Source organism: Misgurnus anguillicaudatus, chromosome 17 (genome assembly GCF_027580225.2).
Source record: "Misgurnus anguillicaudatus chromosome 17, ASM2758022v2, whole genome shotgun sequence".
Lineage (NCBI taxonomy): Eukaryota > Metazoa > Chordata > Actinopteri > Cypriniformes > Cobitidae > Misgurnus > Misgurnus anguillicaudatus.
Window position 1 is genome coordinate 9,029,286 of NC_073353.2, and position 25,279 is coordinate 9,054,564.

The following is a 25,279-nucleotide window of genomic DNA, read 5'->3' on the forward strand; positions in this document are numbered from 1 at the left end:
TTAAACTTTTCTGTAACCAGTATACTTTGTTGGACTTCCTTAGTGGCTGTAATGGTCAATGCTGCCCTCTACTGGCCTGTCCTAATAAATCGGCTGTTAAAAAGCCAAAGTGTAACAGAGGAAAATTTTGTTCATAGAGAGAATATAGTTTCACATCCTGTCACCACAATGCATGCCATTCTTTATTGTGGACAAAACATTTGCATTATAATGAGAAGATATTGTTGTGCTGTTTGAATACAGTATCTGTAATGTTCAAGATCTTATGTTTTGTTCTGTACCTACAGTGGCCAAGTCACCGTGCTCACCGCCAGACAGACGTATCAGTCGCAGCACACAGTCCTGCGGTTCGTTTTCCATCACACCCTTCACCACGAGCAAGGAGAATCTGCCTGTTCTCAACACACGCATCATCTGTCCTGGTATGACCACAAAACATAAGCCCACGTGACTGCTTAAACAACAGTTTACACTGCTGAGATCTGGAGAACGTAAGCCATAGCATGCCAAACAGGCTACGGGCGTTGCCAAGCTTTAGAATAGACAAATAAAGCAACATAAACCATACCATATCATTTGTGTGCTATATTCCAAGTTTCTGAATGCTTTAAATGCTGATTTTTGTAATAAATATATACAAAAACACTTACACATTGTGATATATTTACAGTTGTGTACTTGTGTTTGTATGAGTTACAATCTAACGTTTCTCCTTTTGTTGGTCTGTAGGACTGCGGGCAGGTCTTGCTGCCTCTATAGCTGGAAGCTCCATTATCAGTAAAATGCTGCTTGCCAACATAGACCCATTTGGTGCCACACCCTTTATAGATCCTGATCTGGACTCATTGTAAGAGCCTCTTTATTTCTTTATAAGCATGTCTTTAAAAGTGTGTGCAGATCTTATACAAGTTTTTTTGTTTGACAGAGAGGGCTATATGGAGAAGTGCGTGATGAATAATTACTTCGGGATCGGGTTGGACGCGAAGATCTCATTGGAGTTCAACAACAAGCGCGAGGAGCACCCAGAGAAATGCAGGTAGGTATTTTCCAAACTCAAGCATCTTCGGTATGACCAATAACTTCGACTTAATAGTCGCTGCTTTTCATTTGACCATTCAGAAGTCGCACAAAGAACATGATGTGGTACGGAGTTTTGGGGACGAAAGAGCTCCTACAGCGAACCTATAAGAATTTAGAGCAGAAAGTTCAGTTGGAGGTAAGTCATCAATGAGGATGTGTCAAACGAATAATCGCGATTAATCGCATACAAAATAAAAGTTTGTGTTCTCATATTATATGTTTGTATACTGTGTGTAATTATTACGTATATATAAATACACACACATATATGTATACATTTAAGAATTTTTTTAGATATATTTTATTTATTTATATATAATATAAATTATATAAAAATATAAATAAATATATATTTACATGTAATTGTTTCTTTAATACAGACATGATTGTGTGTGTATTTATATATATATATATATATATATATATATATATATATATATATATATATATATATATATATATAATTACACACAGTACACAAACATATATATATGCAAACACAAACTTTTATTTTATATGCGATTAATCGCGATGTATACTGTGTGTAATTATTACGTATATATAAATACACACACATGTATACATTTAAGAATTTTTTTAGATATATTTTTATTTATTTATATATAATATAAATTATATAAAAATATAAATAAATATATATTAATTGTTCCTTAAATACAGACATGATTGTGTGTGTATTTATATATATTTTTATTTTGTATGCGATTAATCGCGATTAATCTTTTGACACTGACAGGATATGATATGAGATTTGAATAGTGATGGGCGACTTCGAAGCACGCTTCTTGAGGCTTCGAAACATCAACGAATCTTTTGTTGCGAATCATTGGTTTGGAGCTTGTTTCAAACTGGCCAAAGTCACGTGATTTTAGCAAACGAGGCTTCATTACGTCGTAACTGTTTCGAAACGTTTCGAAAATCTGACGATTCACCACTAGGGGGAGCTGATCACAAATTAGCAGTGTAGGTGAACTCGGGTCAGTTCAGTTTTATAAAAATTCATAAAACATTCATCCTTCTGACTAATAACACTACCATTTCGTCTACTTTTTCTTTATAGACAGATTTAATGACAAAAATGTGCATAATTATTAATTGTTTTAATGATTTGTTTGCCATAAATAAAACTAAAAACACAAAATACACTTTTAATTATGTCTTAATTAAATTAAATAATTTATTTTTCTAAAAAAAAACAGATTTTTAGAACAATCTTGCTAATATTTTGTAAAAAGTGTAAAATGTTTGGACAGATCTTGCTGCTTTTACAGTATTATTTAACCAGCAGGTGTTGCCAGCGTGTATGGTGTTTCGAACATTTCGAAAAACTGAATCAATTTGCGAAGTAATTGGCTCAATTGATTCAAAGCTTTGAAAAGCTTTGTTTCTCCCATCACTAGGTTTGAAACATTTATTGGGGGGGGGGGGGTAATGTGAAATTAATATGATTTCATTATTTTATAGCAATAAATTTGGGTGACAGGGTTGCAACCAAAATAAATAAATAAATAAAAATAATTTTTTTATAAGGTATGCCTTTATTGCTTAAAATAAAAAACATTTGTATCCTGTTTGTGGTAAGTGCCAAACAATTTAGTCAATGCTGAAACTATTTGTTACCTTTATAATCTGGACTAAAGGTCACTAGGGGTCAGATGGTTTTGTTGGTTGGTGACCGCTGGCCCAGTTTCTCCTCATGGTCATGTGATTGATTCCACAGTGTGATGGCCAGTACATCCCACTCCCCAGTCTTCAGGGAATTGCGGTGCTGAACATCCCCAGTTACGCCGGGGGGACCAACTTCTGGGGCGGGACCAAAGAAGATGATGTAAGTCACTCTGATGACGTCAAAGATGTCTGCCTTCAAAACATTTTCCATCCCGGCTCTAACTGACATCAAGCAGGGTTCAGCTATCATGCTTGAAAAGGAAATGAGCTGGAGTTGTTTAATATGGAGAAAATTAAAGCATTGAGTTAGTTGCAGCTGGTTTTTGACTAAACCTTTTGAACCTGGTCTGACACAGGTCATTGTTCAGAACGAGTGACCCTTTTGACAGCTGCTTTGTTTTAGCTTACGTGGCCTTGTTCACTTCCCTGTCTCAAGCCTGAGAAAGAGTTCATTACCGGACACTGTTTGTGTGATACAGAGTCCTGTTGTTACTGTGCGTAAAGAGTTCAGTGTGCTTAGATGACTGGGAATTATATTTTTTTAATCTACATCAAGCAGGAAAAGTAGTTTATAAATTGTATATTGAAATAAAATAAAGTACCACAACAAAGTTTTAATAGCTGTTTAATTTAATAGGAAAACAGACTCATGTCAAGATTTTGCTTTTGTAAATCACAAACCATGTACTGTTTTCAGTTTTTGTATGTTTTTGCCTTTACTGAGCCCTCTAGTGGTGAATACGCAAAATTAATGTCAGTTTTGCATGTTTGAAACTAATCTGGTTCCCTTTCAGTCGGTCACTACGACGTCACGTCGTGACCGACGAATTGGGAGCTCGCTTAGAGAGACCAATCTGCTTCGAATACTACTAAAACGCCAATGAACTTGGCATTGAGATATTTGCATAATGCTGGCGCCGCCCCGCCAGGTGCGTATATAAGGCGCACGTGCAAATAGGGAAATCAGCTTTTTTCGCTTCGAAAGCCGGCTTTATCTGACTGAGAAGCTACTATCTGCTCTTCGGGGAACGGTTGCTGAAGTTGATTGACAAGCAGTACTAACACAGCGGACGCTCGCAGTATTCCACTGCTCTGCATATTTTTTGTTTTGAGTTTAGTGTGTGCGTTGCCTTTCCCTGTGCGCATCATCAGCTGAGCACCTAAAGAGTGATTTCCCTAAAAGAGTGATACGTGAGAGCTCTGTGTCTTTTTAAAGACAGCCACTCTCTCGTATATTCGGAGATCAGCGTCCTTTTCAGGATTGCTTTTCGTCCGTGCGATCTTGGATGTGAGAGGTATAAGGGTTCCAGTTACGGTCACGAGCGCTGTCTTCATGCTTGGGCATCAAGCACTCTGGGGCTGCGCTCGTGGAGAGTTTTTGTTCTCTCTGTGAGAGCATAACCCTCTTGGATTGCGGAGACGACTGGCGTTTCTACGGGAATGCTGTCCGCGTCTTTGCAGTGCTGACACCGCCAGGGTGCGGCTGTCAAGCGCTCGCATGACGCTCTTCGCATCACTACGCTGAGGAGGACGGAGGATGCGTCCTCCACCTACCGGCCTTTCATCCTCAGCCGGTTGAGGTTCCGGTGGAGACGGCAGAGTCGTGTTCTACGATGTCTGCCGAATCCATTGGACCTCCTTCTGGTCCCGTTCACTTCTGCAGCATCAGAGGGGTGTCCAATTTTCCTCCGAAGTGGAGTCGTTCCGGAGATGGCGGCCGTGCCCGCTCGAGCGGCGGTAACGGTAGAGTTGGAGGGGTTAACCCCTCTCCGCCCGAACCGTACCGCCCACGTGATTGGTATTTCGGAGCTGCTCGGGCCTCTCGGTCCTCTGCTCCTGTGCCTTTCTTTCCGATGGCACGAAGAGCTGACGTGGTTTGCGGCCATCCGGCCGTTCGGCGTCAGCTTTCACCCCTCACCTCCCTCACCAATGGAGCTGCTAAGGGCAGGGACCCTCCAGTGGAGCGGGGGGTTCCCCTCTTCGGACCCCATCTCGGCAGCGCGGGGGGAACCGGTCGTCAGCAGCTCGCCCCGCCCGCTTAGCCGCTTCCCGTGAGATCGGGAGTTTAAGTGGCCAGTAAGCGGGCGACCTGGATTGGCAGAGGATCACTCTTCAGGAGACGGTGATTCGCTCCTTCCCCCGATAGAGGGTCGGGTGGAAAATTCTTGGTTTGCATATGTTCCACATGCTGTTTAGACGGTGCCCACTAACAACACACAGAGTGCATTCCTCTTACATCTCCAGGTCTCCAGAGTATCGAGAGAGCCGTGAGCGGGCACACACCAGCTCACCCTACCTCTCCTCTATCGCCAGCGGGTGTTCTGAGGAGTCCGAGCCCTCCACTCAGGAGACCGGACCACCAGCAACCCCTTCGGTGTCTGCGTCCTCAGCTGATGAGACCGGACGACCGTTTCCCTCAGCGGGCTCAGGTCAGTGTCACACACACACATACTGTGATGCTTATGCTGTCACGGCAGACGCACCGGCAGTCTCACCTGTCTCGCTTCGCTGCCCCACCGCGGGTACTTTGGTAGTGTCGTTAATTCTCCTCGTACGGTGCCTGGGTGCTTGGCTTCAGTTCCCAGCCCGTTTCGTTGGGTTTTACGCACGATCCGCCTCGGTTACGAAATACAATTACCGGCACAACCCCGAAATTCTCGGGCTTTCGTTTCACTATAGTGAAAGTATCCGATGCACATGTACTGCGTGCATAAGTCGATGTCCTGCTGGCGAAGGATTATCGAGCCGGTCCCTCTTACCGAGATGATGATATGATGATAGGGTTTTCCAGCCTTTATCTCATAGTACCCGAAATACGCGGTGGGTTACGATCGATTTGATTTACGCCCGGCTCTACGGAGGTGGTCTTTTTGGATGATAACGCCGAGGCTCGTATTTCAATATTCAGATCGGTTGCAGCTTTAGACCTGTAAGACGTGTACTTTTGTGTCCATCTCCCCTCGCCTTAGACCGTTTTTTCGCTCTGCGTCGTGGGGTGGGCATATTAATATTAAGTACACCATTCGAGCCGTCTCTCTCTCTCCGTGTCTCCATGAAAGTGTTAGTCACGGCATTAAAATATCAGAGAAAGAGCGTTGTTCGCATTCTGCTTTATTTACGTTGACTTATAATAGCCCGTTCTTGGCAGACGTGCGCGAACACAGAGAGTTAATGCTTCGGCATCTCGCTCGTTTAAGTCATCAGGTCGACTGGGAAAGAGCAACTTTGCCCCGTGCAGAGGATCCTTTTTCTCAGTATGGAATTAGACTCGATCAACTAATTGGCGTGTTTACAAGAGCGCGCAACTAGTCAGTTCTGACTTGCCTCGGTTTAATTCGAGGGAAGTACGCGGTCCCTCTGATACAATTTCAGAAGCTCCTGGACATATGACAGCATGCTGCAGCCGTGACACTGTTTGAGCTGCGTCATATGAGACCGCTTCAGCGTTGGCTTTACGATCGAGTCTCGAGGAGAGCGTGGCGCACCGGCATACATTGTGTAAACACTACACCTGCGTGTCATTTAAATTTCCCCGTAGTAGACCCAGAATTTCTGATAGCAAGATATGCCTCTGAGGGGTCTCCTGGCATTCTGTAGCATGCGATGCCCTAAGCACGGGATGTTCAGCCACGTATGACGGGCCTGCAGTCTGGGGTGTGCATAGCACCCCAACTGCCGCGAGCGGTGCGCTGTATATCTGGGACTTGTACGCTCCGCTATGGAGATGCGAGGGAAGGATGTATTTGTCGACACCGATAACTTTGCGACTGTTGCGTTATTTACCGTTAAGGCGGTTGCGCTCTCGTCACCTGTCGCATCTCGCTCGTCATCTCCTCTTTTGGAGTCAGAAGCATCTGAGGTCCCTTCGTGCCATTTACATCCCGGGATCGCTCAATACAGCGGTACGCGCTTCCGAGCTGCGCCCCCGGCGAATGGCGACTCCACCCCCAGACGGTCCAGCTAATTTGGAAGAAGTTCGGTTGTGCGTAGATAGATTTGTTTGCGTCGCCGGACGATACCCACTGTCGCCTATTTTATAAACCGAGGGCAGCCTCGGCGTGGATGCGTTGGCACACAGCTGACCGCGGGGGGTGCGTAAATACGCATTCCTTCCAGTGAGCTTTATTGCGCAGACACTGTGCAAAGTCAGGCAGGACGAGGAGAGCCTTTTATTAATCGTCCGTACTGGACGACCAAGAATTGGTTTTCATAGTTAATGCTCCTCGCGACAGCCCTCCCTGGCGGATTCCCCTGAGGAAGGACTTTCTTTCTTAGGAAGGGGCACATTTGGCACTTGCGCCCCGACCTGTGGATATCCATGTACGGTCGTTGAGCGCGCGCAAGGTTTAGGTGATTTATCGCAAGCGGTATCTAACACCATCGACGCGGTTCGAGCACCGTCCACAGGACGGGCTTACGCGCTTAATGAAACCTTTTCGTCACCCGGTGCTCTTCGCAACGCGAGGACCCAGAGAATGCCCTTTAACATTATGCTTTATATCTTTAACATGGGTTAGATGGTAGGCTGTCCCTCCGCCATTAAAATTGATATCGCCGCTATTTCTGCTCATCACTCACTTATCTACGGCAGATCAGTTGGCCAGCATGATTTAATTATTACATTTTAAAGAGGCGCTCGCAGGCTAAACCCCTCGCGCCCTCCCTCTTTTTTCCTGAGACCTGTCCATGGTGCTGAAGCCTTCAGGTCTCCGATTTAGCCTTTGCAGTGTGCGAGTCTAAGTTTTTATCAATGAAAACTCTGACCCTGCTAGCATTGGCCTCCATGAAGAGAGTAGGAGATTTACATGCATTCTCTGTTGACGATTCGTGCCTTTAGTTTGGTCCTGCTGTCTCACTGAAGACCCAGACCAGGCTACGTGCCCAAAGTTCCCACCACTCCCTTCAGAGATAAGGTGGTGAGCTTGCAAGCGTTGCCTTTGGAGCAGGCAAACCCAACCGAGGCTTTGTTGTGCCCCGTACGCGCACTGCGATTCTACGTGGTCCGCACGCAAAGCTTCAGGACCTCAGACCAGCTCTTTGTTTGTTATGGTGGCCAGCAGAAAGGGAAAGCTGTCACTAAGCAGAGGATGTCTCATTGGATAGTTGATACTATCGCCCTGGTTTATAATTTGCAGGGCATTCCTTGCCCCTTAATTTGAGAGCGCACTCCACTCGGAGTGTTGCCTCATCTTGGGCATTAGCTCGTGGTTCCTCGCTAACAGACATCTGTAGAGCTGCTGGTTGGGCGACACCTAATACGTTCATTAGATTCTACAATGTTCGTATCGAGCCTGTATCCTCTCGTGTTCTGTCCTCACCAGGGAGGACACGGAGAGCAGACTCGCAAGTCGGCTTGCAGCCTCCGACTGAGGCTCCAAAATTGAGTTTAGTATGGAAGGCTAACAGAGCAAAAATGCGTAATGGTTTGATTTGCTCTCTCCACTGCCTTGACAGCCTTTGTTGCGGAGCATTGGCTGTCAGCCTTTCACTAGTTGTATTCTTACGAACCTACGTGTTTGGCCAGGGCCCCACATTGTGTCCCAACGGGTTCCTTTGTGAGTATTATTCCGTGGGGTTAATCCTACCAGCCCACGTTTCCCTTAGCAGAGCACTGCTTTGCTTACACAGCCACGGCTGTCATTTATACCTCAACTACGGTTGACTTTCGTCCACCATTAGCCCTTAACGGGGCGGTGGCTTCCGCAGCGTCCCTATACCGCTCAGATAGGGCGCTTCCCAGTCGCTGGCACTACTGTGGGGTTAAAGGAACATCTAGTGCCCGGCCTTCTGCCTTGAAACCTAATTCTCCTATCCTTAAGTGGAACCGGAGGGCTTTAAGCAGACACTGGAAGAGGTCAGCCCCTAGTGGCGTTTTAGTAGGGTTTCCCAATTCGTCGGTCACGACGTGACGTCGTAGTGACCGACTGAAAGGGAACGTCTCGGTTACGGATGTAACCCTCGTTCCCTGAAGGAGGGAACGGAGACGTCACGTCCCGTCGCCACAGGTGCTGCCACCTGCTGTTTAGGCCGGTCACCTTCCGGCTTTCTCAGCGAACAGAAGCTGATTTCCCTATTTGCACGTGCGCCTTATATACGCACCTGGCGGGGCGGCGCCAGCATTATGCAAATATCTCAATGCCAAGTTCATTGGCGTTTTAGTAGTATTCGAAGCAGATTGGTCTCTCTAAGCGAGCTCCCAATTCGTCGGTCACGACGTGACGTCTCCGTTCCCTCCTTCAGGGAACGAGGGTTACATCCGTAACCGAGACGTTTGTTCATTGTGCTATTCCTATCAACAAACAGTTTAAATGAATAGTTTCTCAAACAGTCTCCCATTTTACAGTAGTTGCCATCAAATCCTCCTAATTCATGCTATTGGTTGAGTGAACGTTCCTGTATCAGAGAGGCGCTCTGTTCAGCAATAACGTTTTTTTAGGAAATCAACTTCAACTCAGAAGGAAAGTATTTTAACCTTGAAAAAACGTGAGCACATCATTTATGTGTTTTCATTTAAAAACGCATTACTTTTGCTATGGTTACGCGTGGCATCGACACTACTCCAAAGTTTTTTGATCTTCGTAAACGCTTCAGACCCCTGTTTTAGTTTAAAAACTTCAGAATTGTGCTGCACTGTAGACAAGACCCGCGGGCCAAATGCGGCCCTCCACTCACCTTTATCCGGCCCGCCGATCATCTTGGTCTGATTTACAATCCGCGTGGTGACACGAAGTGCAGTTTCAGTCTTTAGGAGAAGACTCGTTATATGATGTGAAAGCTTGAAATGTAACAATTTATAAAAGTTAAACAGTTATAAACAAAAGAAGAGCTCTACATGTCTTCATTATTTACACTTGCACTTTTTTGGCTCTTGCAATGTTAACCTGCAATTGTTTTAAAACATTAAAAAATAAATATTTAGTTTTTAGTAATTAAAAGGCAAAATACTGGATACAAAAAGTGTGCATCTTTTTTGAAAATGCATGATTTTTAATATATGACCTATAACAAAAAGTAACAAAAACAACATACGTTATAACATATAATTAATATTATATATATATATATATATATATATATATATATATATATATATATATATATATATATATATATATATATATATATATATATATATATATATATAATATGTAAAATAAAAAATATGAAAAATAAAAATGTAAAAAGTGTAAAAATATGGGTAATAGGGGTTTGGCCTGGATCAAATTTACAATTTTAAAATCTGGCCCTTGAAGAAGAGTAGTTGTAGACTGTAAAACCAAACACATATGGCACTTTTTCATTGCATAGTACCCCACTGTTTGGTTTGGGTCAGGTCGGGTCAGCTCACCTCACTTTGGCGTGGTTAGCTTTTCTATCGAGTTTAGTAACACTTCGCTGTGGGAGGGATTATACACGTGTCGTTATATTTGCGCCTACTGCTGTGACATCATGAAAGCGTCGTTGTACATACCCATTCATTTATTTATTTCTCAGTCTACCACAAAATCAAAATGGACCACCACAAAGATACAAAGATATACACATATAATAATGCGCATGTGCGTTGCGAATGTGCCGCTACAAACTGCAAGTCCGGAAATAAACTGTTATGGTGTTCCTGGTTCTCAACCTGTGGATGTTTTTCATCGCTAAACAGGAGTTTGGGAACTTACAGCAAAGCATAGATGACAACATGTTTACTCGAGACAGCGCAAGCTAGCACTAAGGCAAAGCTAATCTTTACATTATAGCGATGACGCTAGTAGTGACGATTCTTTCAGACCAATCAGTGATCTACTGTGTTTTCGCATCACGTTTGGTATCAGCTCGGGTCACTTGGAACCCCAACCGAGGTGGTACTAAAATAAGTATCGGGTACTACGTACTGCACCCAATGGAAAAGCTCCCAAAATTAAGCTGACCCGACCCAAACCGTGGGGTATTATGCAATGGAAAAGCGCCATTACATAAACGAAGGCTTTGCTGCCCACATTTCCATACTGTTTGGGTCTTCTGGATCATTGCATATCCTTCCCTGATTCGTCAAGCCCCTATCACATTAGTAACTAATTACTAAAACTAAGTTTTTATCTACTTTTTGCAGATATTTTGTGCCCCTTCATTCGACGATAAAATCTTGGAAGTGGTTGCTGTGTTTGGCAGTATGCAAATGGCCGTCTCAAGGGTAATCAAACTGCAGCATCATCGTATTGCACAGGTAACCACACTTCACAAATACTGCACAGATCTGTCGTTTTTTTTGTAAATGGCGATAGAGAGTGTTGTGTATCTTCAACTAAACCTAATCTCAACCTCGCAGTGTCGTACGGTTAAAATCACCATCCTGGGAGATGAAGGAGTGCCTGTCCAGGTGGATGGCGAGGCATGGATTCAACCTCCCGGGGTCATCAAGATTCAACACAAAAACCGGGCCCAGATGTTGACAAGAGATAGGGTAAGTGCTTTTGGAGGAGAAGTGCCAACACAGAAGTGACATGAGCAGTTGCCCAAGTGCGATTGTCCCCACCTACCCACAGGTTTGCACTCATACTATATTTTTTTGATCCAAGCACGCTTTTTGTCATTAGGATGCGATTGATAAGAAGAAAACAGGAAGTGCTTTATCCAGAGCCCATTGTAATGTTAAGTTTGTGGCTTTTCATTTTAAGTCATTTGGGATGCCGATCCCCAACATATTGCTAAGTCGATCTTTGGCTTATGCGTAATTGTGCCGCACGCATCAGAAGGATTGTATGGAGGCAGATGATGTCACACCACTGACCTTCTGCTCCGAGCTCAGACTGCCACAAGACAGATGTGAGGGACGGCTATTTATAGAGACCTCTTCACGCTGATTGGTTGGATTACTTGACCATTCCCCTTCGAAATTAATAAAATAAACTTCATTTGATAGACAATATGACAGTATGATGATGACACATAAACAGTACCTTGAGCCGGGATTCAAACTTTGGGTTGCCGAATCGCATCTGCACTATATGTCGGAGCACTTCTTTTCATTTTCAATGTTGGTTAGTAATATTCTCAGTTAATAGATTGTGGGCTAAGTTTTGTGCTTGTTTTTCGAAGGCATTTGAAAACACATTAAAGTCATGGGAGGATAAACTGAAATACGACAAGCCTCCATTGAGGCCACATCTGTACCCTCAGCATTCTGTGGATCTGGCCACAGAAGAAGAGGCCGCACTCATTCAGATGTGCGCTCGGGCTGCCGAAGATCTCATCACCAGGATTTGCGAGGCTGCCAAAAACTACCAGCTCCTTGAGCAGGAGCTCGCCCATGCTGTCAATGCCTCCTCTCACGCCATCAACAAAACACACCCCAAGTTCCCTGAGGTAAGAATGCCACCAGCACATGATGCTGCGTTATTGAATTATTCCGACTCACTTAATGCACCAAAAAAAAGGTTCATGATGGTTTGGTGCTGGTCCAACTGGTAAACCGGCCTATTTATGGTGTTTATCAGCAAACTTAGTTGACCAGCATGATTCTACTGGTGAAAATAGTTTCTGATAGGGTCGTCCCCAAACAGAATGATATTCTAGAGTCAGTTTAAATTCAGAACTGCCAATTAAAGTGCCCATCACACTTGATAATAGGAAATAAAATAAAAGTTCAAAAAATAAAGTGCCCATCACATTGACCGACATGCCTCTGTTGATTTAGGATGTTATGTTTGTGAACATGCCATTAAAAACTGATTTGTTTTGTTCTTTTAGAGCCTGACAAGAAACACTGCCATCGAGGTAGCCAGCAATGTGAAGGCCCTTCATAATGAGACCGAGTCTCTGCTAGTAGGACGTGTGCCATTGGTGAGTTTGTTATGACGGTGATATGGATTCTGTATGTTTACCTTTTTTATAAAGTAAATCTTGATTGTGTTTTCCTTGTTGATAAGATTCAATTGAATTCTTATTTATATAGTGCTTTGCACAATTGTTTAATTGTTCCAAAGCAGCTTTACATTATTAAAAAAACAACAACACAGAAACATCAGAGGACAACAAAAGTAGCAAAGTACAGTGGTTAAGACTTAACAGATCATATATATATATATATATATTAGGGGTGGAACGGTACACAGAAGTCCCGGTTCGGTTCGTACCTCGGTTCAGGCGCCCCGGTTCGATTCACTTTCGGTACAATGGAGGGAAAAGCAAAACAAAAATGAAGAAGGCATTTTTTTTAGTACTTAAGATAATCTTAAAAACATAGGTGTCCTTATTAGTGTTATTTTGAGATGTCATGAATATGAACTGAAATGCATTTAACATACTATCTCGTATTCAAAAATATATACCACTTTAAGTAATCTTGTACTCATCTTTCATACAAATATGGGTTCAAATGTATTACAAGTGTTACCTAAATACATTTTAAAATTACATTTTGGCCTTATTCCATATTAATGTACTAAAGAACAAAAAAATATGCTTGTAGGATGAATTAATAGGTGTGTACGACTAACCGAGGTGCTGCAAGAAACGACAAGTGGATGACGTCAGAGTAACGCGAGAGGGATTTGAAATCAGCCTCCTCCGCAAGATTTCTCGCGGTACTCTGACGCTGATGGCGCTGCGTAACATTGGGCACACTTTAAAAAAGCAGCTGAACTCGACAGAACTGCCCTGCGTATGCCTGTTGTATATAGCAGGACAATTTATCTCCTACTTCTCAGCGTGAGAAATACAAAGTGTGGCGTGTGAACTGACTGAAATGCGTGTGTGTCAAGGTGAATGCGTGAGACTTGAGAGCCCTGATTAGATGTATTTCCACTCACATACCTAACAACTGCTGAACAACGCAGACGCAAAGTCCTCTTCTTTTCCACCACTCTCTCGCCTGTACTATTGTAACTGACTGGAAAACTGAAGTTTTGCCAAACTTGCGATCTTAAAGAGGCTGGCGGAGCGTCTAACTCTTGTGGAACACCACTTGCCATCCTCGCTATCGCTGCTCACTAACTGACTGGACCGGCATCGACCTGACAAAAAACTGCAGAGTGCCAGAATGTAGACGGGCTCTGATAGAGCGCATACATAGGCGGAGCTCAGCTGCATCGGCGCCAATCAGAGCTTCAGAGCTAAAGCGGGGCAACAGATTAGTATCTAACAGTAGTTCCGCATTACATTAATTATTTTGCACGCAAGTTTTTTTTATTTTCATACCGTGTATTCTCCGTTTAAATTCATGCACCGAACCGTGACCCCTGTACCGATTCGGTTCGAAATGAATACATGTACCGTTCCACCCCTAATATATATAGAATACTATATAAGAAAATATTATGGGAATTAAAAATTTAAATTAAATTTTAATGGAAGTGGTTGGTTGTCGCTGGACAGACGTAGGCAATCCAGTAGAAAAAAATACTAATTATTAAAGAGCACCCATTTCATTGCTAAAAACAACGTAATTTTGTGTATTTCGTATAATACAATGTGTTTGCGTGGTTTATTTTTGTAGCTCCAGATTTCACTCTCTTCCTGAAACGCACAGATTTGGAAAGCTCTGTGTCCTTGATTGGCCTGCTAATCTGTACGTTCTGATTGGTCTGAATACCTCTGATGTCAGACGGAAATGTGACGCTCCTTACCATGTTTAAAAGATTGGGTCACAATGCAATGCTAATAGGAGTCAACTTACAGGCTGTGAGTCAGAAGCGGGAGGAATTATGATAATGTCGGTCTTTACTACATCACCAATCCCAGGAAGTTATCTGTTACCTACAATCTGTGTGTTTGTTGTAGTCCAAGAAAAGAGATTTACATTGGAGACGATAACTCGCGTCATCGTTTATTTTGGGGTTTGTACCTTTTGAATATTTTTAAGATGTACTAATACACACTTACACAACAAATGAAATTCAAAAATGTTAATTGGACAATAGGTGCTCTTTTAAGTACTATATATAAAAAAATACTATACTATAAGATTTAACTCTTTCCCTGCCAATACACACTTACACAACAAATGAAATTCAAAAATGTTAATTGGACAATAGGTGCTCTTTTAAGTACTATATATAAAAAAATACTATACTATAAGATTTAACTCTTTCCCTGCCAATACACACTTACACAACAAATGAAGTTCAAAAATGTTAATTGGACAATAGGTGCTCTTTTAAGTACTATATATAAAAAATACTATACTATAAGATTTAACTCTTTCCCTGCCAATACACACTTACACAACAAATGAAATTCAAAAATGTTAATCGGACAATAGGTGCTCTTAAGTACTACATATTAAAAAATACTATACTATAAGATTTAACTCTTTCCCTGCCAATGACGCTTCCCTGACGAGTTTTTACTGTAATCTGTATTTCCGCTATTATCCACTAGATGGTGCTCTTAACCAAATTAATTCAACAACATAGAAAACTCAGTGTATGTTTTGATTATCTTACTGAATCTGATCTCTTACAAAAGTCCTTCACAAAAATGCAATTATCTCAGCTTTTTGCTAAATTGTTTTTATTTTTGAAGAAACATACCCATATTTAAGAGTTTATTAAAAGTGAACAAATAAAGAAAGGATGAAACGTTTTATTGTTTTGTTTGTTTAAAAGTAAAGGGTCTGTTCTTTCATTTGTTACATTTTATATATTTATAGAAGATTATTGTCCTGAAAGGCATTTTGTGAAACTTTTGTGAAAATCCCCAAAAATGCTGGCGGGCAACTTTTAAATAAAGGTTTAATGAGGAGTTAATAAGAAATTAATATGAAAAGATCGGTGGTCGCTGGTCAGACATTGGCTGGGCATCATGATGATGGGAGGCCAGTAGATGAGTGGTGTGATGAGCTTCACAGCAGCACGATCTGGGTCTGTTAGGGCGCACTCACACTATACAAACCAAATTGCGCTCGGGCGCATTTGACCCCCAAATCCTGCTTCATTTGGCAAGTGTGATCGATCTGTACGGATTGGTTAATCGCGTGCCGCCGGGTTGCAGAGGTGGGCTGGAGCGCGGTTCACTTGGGCTCAGGGGCGGAAGGGTTTGGTTTGGTTAATGTGAGTGCGCCCCTATTAGTCTTAGTGTCCATGGGTTAGCGTAGGGGCTACTTACATATAATGCAAGTGTCATACAGTATAATGAATGAAAGTGTGCTCGAGTGAGCTCAAGCTTACTATTGCGGCATAAATATAATTACTAGACAAATATGTGAATGCTTTGTTAAAGAGAAATGTCTTTAGTTTAGATCAGCATACCAGTGTAGTTCTCTAAAGAAAAGAAATATGCCAAAAAACTGAGAAAACTGGGCACATGGTTGTTTCCTACCAAAACTTGTCATTTAGCAATATGGACTAGGATTAAATCTCATGTCAGGTTTTAACTTGTGCAGGCAAGTTTCTGAGTTAGTGTTAAGATGTGTATGTTTTACTAGTTTGGTATCAGGAAAAGGAAAACTAGAAATCAATAGATGTCTCTTTAAGAGTGATATTTCTTATTTTTTATCTACAGGATAAATACTGCAGTATACTTACTTGTTTATTAAGATTCATAAGCACTATATTTTCTAGAAATTTTACTTCAGTTTACTATCCGAAGTACACAATTATACTAGCGCATTTATATGTGGGCATTGCATTATTAAAGGGATAGTTCATAAAAAAAGGAAAAACATGCATCATTCACTACCGTAGTATTATTTTTCCTAGTATGGAAGTCAATGGTGCCCCTGAACTGCTTTGTTGCAAACATTCTTTAAAATATTTTCCTTTGTGTTTAGCAGAACAAAGTCATTTATAGAGGTTTGTAACAACATGAGTAAATAATGACTTTGGTAAACTGTCCCTTTAAAGGATTTTCTTATGTGAAATACTTATAATTTAATGGTTTGAAATGACAAGGTTATTTGGTTTTTCTTGTGTAAGATCTCTTTCTCTTTAGTTATCAGTGATCTCACTCCAAAATACATTTTCCAGCCATTATTTAATTCCACTTTCAAGCTACCAAATAACTCCAACCAAATTTGAACTTGCAAGGCCAAAGTGTCAATCTCCAGCTCGAAAAGGTTCATTTTCTTTGCCAGGTTGCGTTTATTCATGTCATGCGGCTTTTTAATCGTGAATTTATAGAGCATGATTGTTGAGGATTGTTTCTAGCCGCCACATTTATCAATGTGAGATCATTCATATGATGAGATTGGCTGCATACAAACGTGTCATGAATCATACACGAACCCTTTCGTAAGATGATTTCTGAACTTAAATCCGCTCTTGTTGCTACATTGGATTGATAAATGAGAATAAATAAAATACAAATAGAGACTTTTGCTAGGCTCCCGCTTCTAAGATTTCTCTTTGAGGGAAAACACTCACACGTTATATATACAGGAGGGCTTAACTACATCCAGGCTTGTGATAAATATTTACATATGTTGAACATATCTAAAAACTATGAATAGGCGCAGCTACACTTAGCGTAGATGATGCGCGTCTTTGCTGACATGTTCTACCACAGTGATAGTTGAGATGCAGTTCTTGTTACTATGGTTACAAACATTTACTGCCTCCAACAATAAAGGAACAATGACTGCTGAACCGAAAATAAAATACTCGGATAATGAAATAAGAAAATGATAGAATTTTAACTATATTCATATTTTGGTACTGTATGCAGCAACAACAAAACAAAATCTGAACATCTGGCAGAAGGTCACAGTCAGTAACGCAGCGCTTTGTTCCACATTAAAAATTGACAATTTGAATCCGTTTTATGTACCAATAAATAAAATTACCAGATAAAGGTACATGTAATATAAAAAATACTACTGATAAAAACTTTAAAACTGATGAAAAAATTATAAAAAATATAATAAGTATTTTACATTAATAAATATAATAATATAACAATTGTTATATTGTAAATATAGTAATAATACTACGTTTTTGAAGTTGAACATGTAAATGTGCTATTAAATGATTGAAATATTTATTTAAAATCTCACTGGGTACTTCCAGTAAATAATTTAGATCAAGGGGGTTTTGCTGAACATTGTCTCAGGCTGTGAGTTTTTCTCTTTAGCAATTGGACCCTCCACATGAAGAGCTGCTGTCCAGTAGTCTGCAGAGTGTAGAAGTTGAACTGGGTAAGCTGGCTGAGATCCCCTGGCTCTATCACATCCTACAGCCCAATGATGAGGAGGTAAGCACAGTCAATACACACAAAAAACCTCTTTGTGTAACCAATAGAAGTAGGGGTGCACCGAAATGGCATTATCGGTTTCGGGCCGAAATAAAAAAATCCAGCCGAAAAAGTAAACCGAAAATAAATGTCAACCGCGCCCCTCCCATCCTTGCGCTAGCGCTTGGGTTTCACTCACGGTGATCAGTCGTCTCCCACCCCTCCCCTTCGTGCTCAAGCAGGTTTCACTCACGGTCGAGCTGTTTGCACGCGTCTGCAAAGATTAAGCATGTCTCGATGTGTAAACTTTAGAGAGAGTCGCGCTAATGTGTCTCATACTGCAATCCATTAACATACATTTGGCGAATAAAGCAATGAAACACAACGTAATGTTTTTATGTTGAGCGACTGTTGCGCTGTTTGAGATTCACCCTCGGTCTCTGTGTGTGCGCGTTTAAGTACCTTCAATAGTGCACATACGACAGAAACGCGTTTAAAAAAAACAAGCAAACATAAAATCTCTCTGTTATTGACAGGGCACATATAAAAAAAATGATCTCCACAGTATTCTTTTTCTTATAAAAACATTTGTTTATGTCTTAAGTGTATGTATAGATTACAGTCAGATCGTGTCATTAATGTTAATCAAACAACCCATGACAAAGAGACAAATAGCTCTAAAAATAATAATATATTTAATGTATTGTGTTGTGATTCATTTAATTTGATTTCTGTACCTAATGCTAATTTCAGACATTATTAATGTACAACTTTGTTCTTTTTTGTAAATGTTTGCAATTTCTTTATTGTTTATTAGATTTTTCCCACCTGCTTTTTGCTGATCCGAAAAATAATCTGATGTGTGCCTCAAAAACTGTAACGTGATCCGAACTTTTTTAACCGTCACATACCCCTAGTAAAGTTAGTACACAGTGATAGCCATAAATGCAATTTTACTAATAATTGGCATAATAATTTCTTTCGGTGTTTCGGTTTTTCGGCCTTGGTTTCCTGTTTTCAGTTTCAGCCAAGAATTTTCATTTCGGTGCATCCCTAAATAGAAGGAATATTCCTAGAAATGTACTTCAAGCTGCAGTCTGTAACTCTGGCCTCTCTATCGCCATCTTTGATTGAAATATAAAACTGCAGTTATTTGCGAAGTAATGTTCTGTGCGTGCGTTGTGCTTCAAAACCAAAACAATACAACTAGTAAACAAACAAAAGCAGAATTTGAGAGCTAGGGCTTTTGATCTAGGTCATATTCTTTAATTATGGAGAAAAGTTTAGCGGCATTCTTATTCTAGTAAGTGCTTTGGTAAAGAAAACAAAATCATTGTGAAAGTCCTGAAATATATGTTTAACATTTATATATTTTGATTTGTGTATGTAGAATTTTACCAGCATGGGTAAATTATGAATCAAGTATTCATCAATGTTATTGTCCAAAATCAGTCCACCTATGATGTCCTGTGAGGAAATTTTTCAAGATGAGGCATTTTTTGCTGAAGGCCTTTATACTATTAAATGGTATATACTGAATGTTCCAAAACCTAGTCCGCTGCCTACCCTATAGCATTTTTAATGCACCCTTACTCTAAATGTTACCTTTTGTACCTGTTGCAAAAAGTACACCACTATTGAAACTATGCAAATACACAAGTGTTTTCTCATGCTTACGTAGGTTTGGGCAAACATTTGACAGTTCTTTAAAGTGAATGTGACATAACACGGCAAAATAATATGATGACAAAGCTGATTGTCTAATGACTCATCAAAGATGTGCACAGCGTTTTACTAGCGACTATATTGATGCTAAAAGCTGCAGACTGGGAAATTTTATGGTTTCCTAAAAAAATAAGTGTTTTGCTAGAGCATATGGCCATCGATAGATAAAGATGCTTTTTGCCTCCAGAAAGGGGTCTTGATAAAGGCTCTAGACAAAGCTTTCACACAAAAAATGGCTGGGTTATTTTTGACCCATAATGGGTAAATACTGGACAAAAAATTGACCCAATGCTGGGTTATTTTAACCCAACTGCTGGGTTTATTATACCTCATGGTTGCATAACAACGCAACATTGGGTCATTTTTAACCCATCACCAGGTCATTTTTAACCCAGCACGTGTTCTGTCCAATATTTACCCATTATGGGTCAAAAATAACCCAGCCATTTTTAGAGTGTTGGATCTAGGTTTAAATGGTCTTAAAAGTTTATTAATAAACACATTTATAACCAGATCTGACTTTAATCAGACGTATCATAGTATTAACAAGTATGAACTGTTTTTAGTGTTGCTTCTTGACTGTGAGACTGATGGGCTATTTTATGTGGATCAGGATCACTCACTGGAATATGGAAAGAGAAACAGTCGGAGCAGTATGTTTCGAATAGTGCCAAAGTTCAAGAAAGAGAAAATCCAGAAGAAGTCCAGTCCACAGTCAGGTAAGAGAGAAAGTGTGTATGTGTTATCCTCACATGAGAGGTACAACACTGTCATGGACGCCCCACAATTTGTTGCATTCATGATCTTGTCGAGTGTGTTTCAATGTTACGTTCTGATTGACAGAAATGCACAGATGTGGGATGTAGACACCGAGTTGTCCCTGTAAAAAAATCTGTCTGTTGTTGGTGTGAGATGAAGCTGTTGAAAAAGAAATGTCACATCACATACAGCCTGTTTGGTTACACAGAGCTCCATATAGCATCTACATTCTCTTCTGAGACTGTTCTCTGTTCTGTGATGTCCAACCCAGCCATCCATGAGCACCCTGTACTCCTTTGGTCATGATGTTGTCCTGTGAATCAGAAACAGTCTGTGTCTACACATGAACAGCGGGCACAAACCAAGGTGTACGGCACAGAAGGGCAACAACAATCTTACGACTGCAGAGACATTTTTATAATACTGCAAATCTCCGCCTTTTTATGAGTTTAACTTAATGCCTAAAGGTGATGTGTGTGATTTATTGTTATGCAGGGTTCACACCAGACGCGGTAGAGGCGGCAAGTGCGAGTGATTTACGTGTTAAGTCAATGCAAAGACACAAATAGGCATACTGCGGCGCAGTACGTGCGGTTCCGCGCAAATTATGCGTTGCTTCGGGAAAAGCGAAAGTTAAAAAATCTGAACTTTGGCGGATTTCCACGCCTGGTTAACCAATCAGGACCTTGCTGTAGTAGTGACGTGATTACAGGAAGCCCGCTGAAGCCCCTCCCATCGCGCGAATTTCTGCGTGAATGTCTCGAATGACTAGAATTTCACACGCGAATGAAGCGAGTAAACTCAAAATGTTCAAGCGCCCAACTTTTTTTTTTTTTTTGCCGCCTCTATCGTGGCTAGTGTGAATGCACCATTAGAAATAGGTTAACAAATATGTTTTTCTTTCTACCCCATCTATTGATTCCTATCTGCGTTTTTTCTGTCATACCAGTCAATTCACAGCTAAACAGTTCTTTACAAGAAATCCTGTCCCAAACGCTATTAGTTTAGGCAAGACGACATGTTAGGAAAGTGCCATTGACACAGTGTTATCACTTTTTTATCTTTTTATTAATAAATAACTTTTTCGGTGTGCGGCCCCCCTTGTGTATGGTGCATCCGTTCGTGACTTATCCTTGAAATTAAGTAAAAAATGACTTAACTCTTTCCCCACCAGCATTTTTTATGACTTTCACAAAAGTTTAATCCCTTCCAGAAAACGTTCTTCTTTAAATATATAAACATACAATATATCAAATAAAAGAACAGACACTCTGCTTTTAAACAAACAAAAAACATTTCATCCTGCCTCTTTTTGTTCTCTATTTATCACCTCTCAATTATGGTTGGGTTTCTTCAAAAATTTTACATTTTGAGCAAAAAGCTGAGATAATTGCATTTTTGTGAAGGACTTTTGATAGAGATCAGATTCAGAGCAAACCTCAAAACATATACAGAGTTTTTACTTTTTGACTTTAGTGGATGCTTCAGTGTTTATAAGTTGTGTAAAAATGCCACCTGGTGGATAATAGCAGAAATATGGATTGCCGTAAAAACATGTCATTGTCAGGGAAACGTTTTTTCTTAATTTTAACTCGTCAATGGCGGGGAAAGAGTTAACATTCTATATTAAAAACCTTCAAATTGATGTATGATTTGTTGGAATTTGACAAAATGACAAAGCTACACCTGTTTAAAGTCTATAGAGTCAGCAAAGTCAATTTTGGAAAAAAAAATCCAGTTAAAATCAGTCAGCCTAAGTAAGATAATTTTCATGTCTTAATGCTCTTAACTGTGCGTTCACACCAGACGCGGAAGAGGCGGCAAGCGAAAGTGATTTACATGTTAAGTCAATGCAAAGACATACTGGCATCCAACTGCGTGGTAAGCGCGAATGGCACGGCGCACATTGAACATTTCGAGCGTCGAAACGTGATCTGCGGGAACCGCAAAAGTTAAAAAATCTGAACTTTTAAAGGATTAGTTCATTTTCTTAAAAAAATCCAGATAATTTAGTCACCACTATGTCATCCAAAATGTTGATGTCTTTCGTTGTTCAGTCGAGAAGAAATTATGTTTTTTGAGGAAAACGTTCCAAGATTTTTCTCATTTTGATGGACTTTAATGGACACCAACACGTAACAGTTTTAATGCAGTTTGAAATTGCAGTTTCAACGGAGTTTCAAAGGACTTTGAGCGATCTCAGGCGGGGCGTGGGGGTCTTGTCTGGCGAAACGATTGTCGTTTTTGGCATGAAAAATAGGAAATATGCACTTTTAAACCACAACTTCTCGTATTCCTCCGGTCCTGTGACGCGCCAGGGCGACCTCACGCAATACGTCATCACAACAAGAGGTCACGGATGACGTATCGAAACTACTTCCCAGTGTTTACAAGTGTGGAGAAAGAGGACCGTTCTGACGTTTATTGTTTGTCGAATGATAATAATTAATGTCTTTTATTGTATTATTGTATAAAATGGTCCGCAAATGTGCATTTCATATATGTAACACGTGACCTTTCCACGTCATTCCGCATTTATGTGAGGTCACGCTGGCGTGTCACGCAGCCGCAGGAAGAAAATAAGTTGTGGTTTAAACGTGCATATTTTTTATTTTTCTTGGAAAAAATGAAATTCGTTTGGCTAGATAAGACCCTTATGCCTCATTTGGGATTGTTTAGAGTCCTTTAAACTGCATTAAAACTGTTACGTGTTGGGGTCCATTAAAATGAGAAAAATCCTGGAATGTTTTCCTCAAAAAACATAATTTCTTCACGACTGAACAAAGAAAGACATCAACATTTTGGATGACATGGTGGTGAGTAAATTATCTGTATTTTTTTTTTTTTTTAAGAAAATGGACTAATCCTTTAATAAAATCTTTGTAGTATTTCTAACCAGAATTTGTTAATCCAAAATAATAACTACTTGTGTAAAAGTCTGCCAATAAGATTGAAACAACTGAATATCAGCTTTGTGTGCAGTATGCATCAGACACAAGCACAGTGAGTCTATGTGTAAAACCATTGTACTATATTGTGACCGTTTACACAATAATTGATTTATTAATCATTTACACAGAAGTTTGTTAACATTTGCGATAAATATAGGGTATACAAATTTTGAAAATCACATACATCACCTTTAATCAAAACAAACCTCTTATCCAAAGATTCTTTATGTTTTACAAACACCTGTTCTCCTGACATAAAAGATCACAAAATAGCAAAACAGTCTCTCATCCCTGTTTTTAGAGACAGTTCTTGTAATACAAATTATAATCTGTAATTTTACTAAAAAATAAGTATCAGGAAGCGCCTGTCATATTTGCATGTCTACAGTCTTTGATAGAGAGTTAATACAACTACATTAGGGATTTGGCGCTCCTGTCTGGAAGTCAGCCAATGAACGGCTCAGGATGTTAGGAGCGCTGCACAGGCTTCAGTCTCCCATTCCCCTCTCTCTCTTCTTTCTCTATATTTGCTCTTTATGAGATGATAGCGGGCGTCCCAATGTAATAACCTGCATGCCAGAAATGCCTCTGGGTGTGCCAGAGACCTGTGCCAAACCAAACCTGTTTAACCCTCTCTTTGCCAGCTGCTGCCGCCAGTTCTCTCTCTCTGTGTACTTTCCTTCTTTATTTCGGTTCCTTTCCCCTTTGTGGTTCTTTATTATATGTTTCTCCTTTCGGCCTGACCCTGTTTGCTTGTGTCCTGCGAGTGTAACGGGGCTTAGACACTGAAGGGGGCTTCTCGCTCTTCATTGTGTAGTTCAGAGGTGGGGTACTGAGGAGGTGGCCGCCTGGCTGGAGCAGCTCAGCTTGGGGGAGTACAAAGACACCTTCATCCGCCACGACATCCGCGGATCCGAGCTTCTGCACCTGGAGCGGAGAGACCTGAAGGTATACACACAAAAACCCCTACCTGTGCCTCACAATGTCCCTGAAAACAACCGATAACTTTCTCTGTTGATCTTACTCTCTCGCTGTCTCCTGTCACCCTGTTTGCTATTTTGTGTTGCACTGCTCTGCTTGGCTTCTTCTGTGCAAATGTCATTTCGATCGCAAAATACTCACATGACTAACCGTCCCCGGACGCACGCAGACTAGAGTCATGGAGGTTTATTTCTAAAGACGTGCAGTGTAGGCGGGTGAATGAATATATAATATATGCTGTTGTGTGACAGGCAGATTCACACTCATTTTCCTTTGTTTGGGTTGCTCATGAGTACAGTGAAATATGTTGTTATGTGTGCACAGTGTGTGTGTGTGTGTGTGTGTGTGTGTGTGTGTGTGTGTGTGTGTGTGTGTGTGTACAGTATGTGCACTGCAAAAAAATAATAATAGTTACATACATAGAAAATAAACAAAATACATTTACCTGAGAAGCAAAATTGTAGAGACTTGTATATTAACTTCAGTATGTTAGTACTTTTATTTACTTTTTACATTTATTTAAGCAAAAACTGTACCACTGACGTAAAAAGAAACAATAAAATATCTAATTGTTAAAGTACCAAACACAATTTTCCTTCTAAAGAAAGTGGTCTTGTTCTAAAAATGTTTATGATTATTGTACTGGAATACAAATAAATTTACAAAGATTTTTTGCAGTGTGTGATTTGGCGAAAGCATTATGCGAGTCATGCCCTGTTTACATACTTTAAAAATGTCTGGGATATTTTTAACGCATTCTGGGTAAATATTGTACAGAACACCCAGCTGGGATAAAATTGACCCAATGTTGGTTTGTATTAACCCAACTGCTGGGTTTTTAAAACGCATGTTTGCATAACACCAACCCAACATTGGTTAATTTTAACCAAGCATGTGGTCTGTCCAATATTCACCCAATATGGGTTAAAAATAAC

General features: G+C 40.6%; 1 protein-coding gene across 11 annotated transcripts in view; it reads left to right on the forward strand.

Annotated features, from left to right (window-relative positions):
• Window positions 1–25,279, forward strand: part of dgkh (diacylglycerol kinase, eta) — a 140,564-nt gene that overhangs the window by 104,959 nt on the left and 10,326 nt on the right. For 10 of the 11 annotated variants that reach the window (XM_055215441.2, XM_073854948.1, XM_055215443.2 and 7 more), the window contains 12 exons: window positions 288–422; window positions 730–847; window positions 926–1,036; window positions 1,120–1,216; window positions 2,822–2,929; window positions 10,874–10,987; window positions 11,090–11,224; window positions 11,860–12,126; window positions 12,511–12,603; window positions 17,830–17,949; window positions 20,267–20,372; window positions 24,181–24,311. In XM_055215441.2, the coding sequence (XP_055071416.2) occupies window positions 288–422; window positions 730–847; window positions 926–1,036; window positions 1,120–1,216; window positions 2,822–2,929; window positions 10,874–10,987; window positions 11,090–11,224; window positions 11,860–12,126; window positions 12,511–12,603; window positions 17,830–17,949; window positions 20,267–20,372; window positions 24,181–24,311 (1,535 nt within the window). The remainder of the gene's footprint in view (window positions 1–287; window positions 423–729; window positions 848–925; window positions 1,037–1,119; window positions 1,217–2,821; window positions 2,930–10,873; window positions 10,988–11,089; window positions 11,225–11,859; window positions 12,127–12,510; window positions 12,604–17,829; window positions 17,950–20,266; window positions 20,373–24,180; window positions 24,312–25,279) is intronic. The other variant, XM_073854949.1, reaches the window with a different exon arrangement.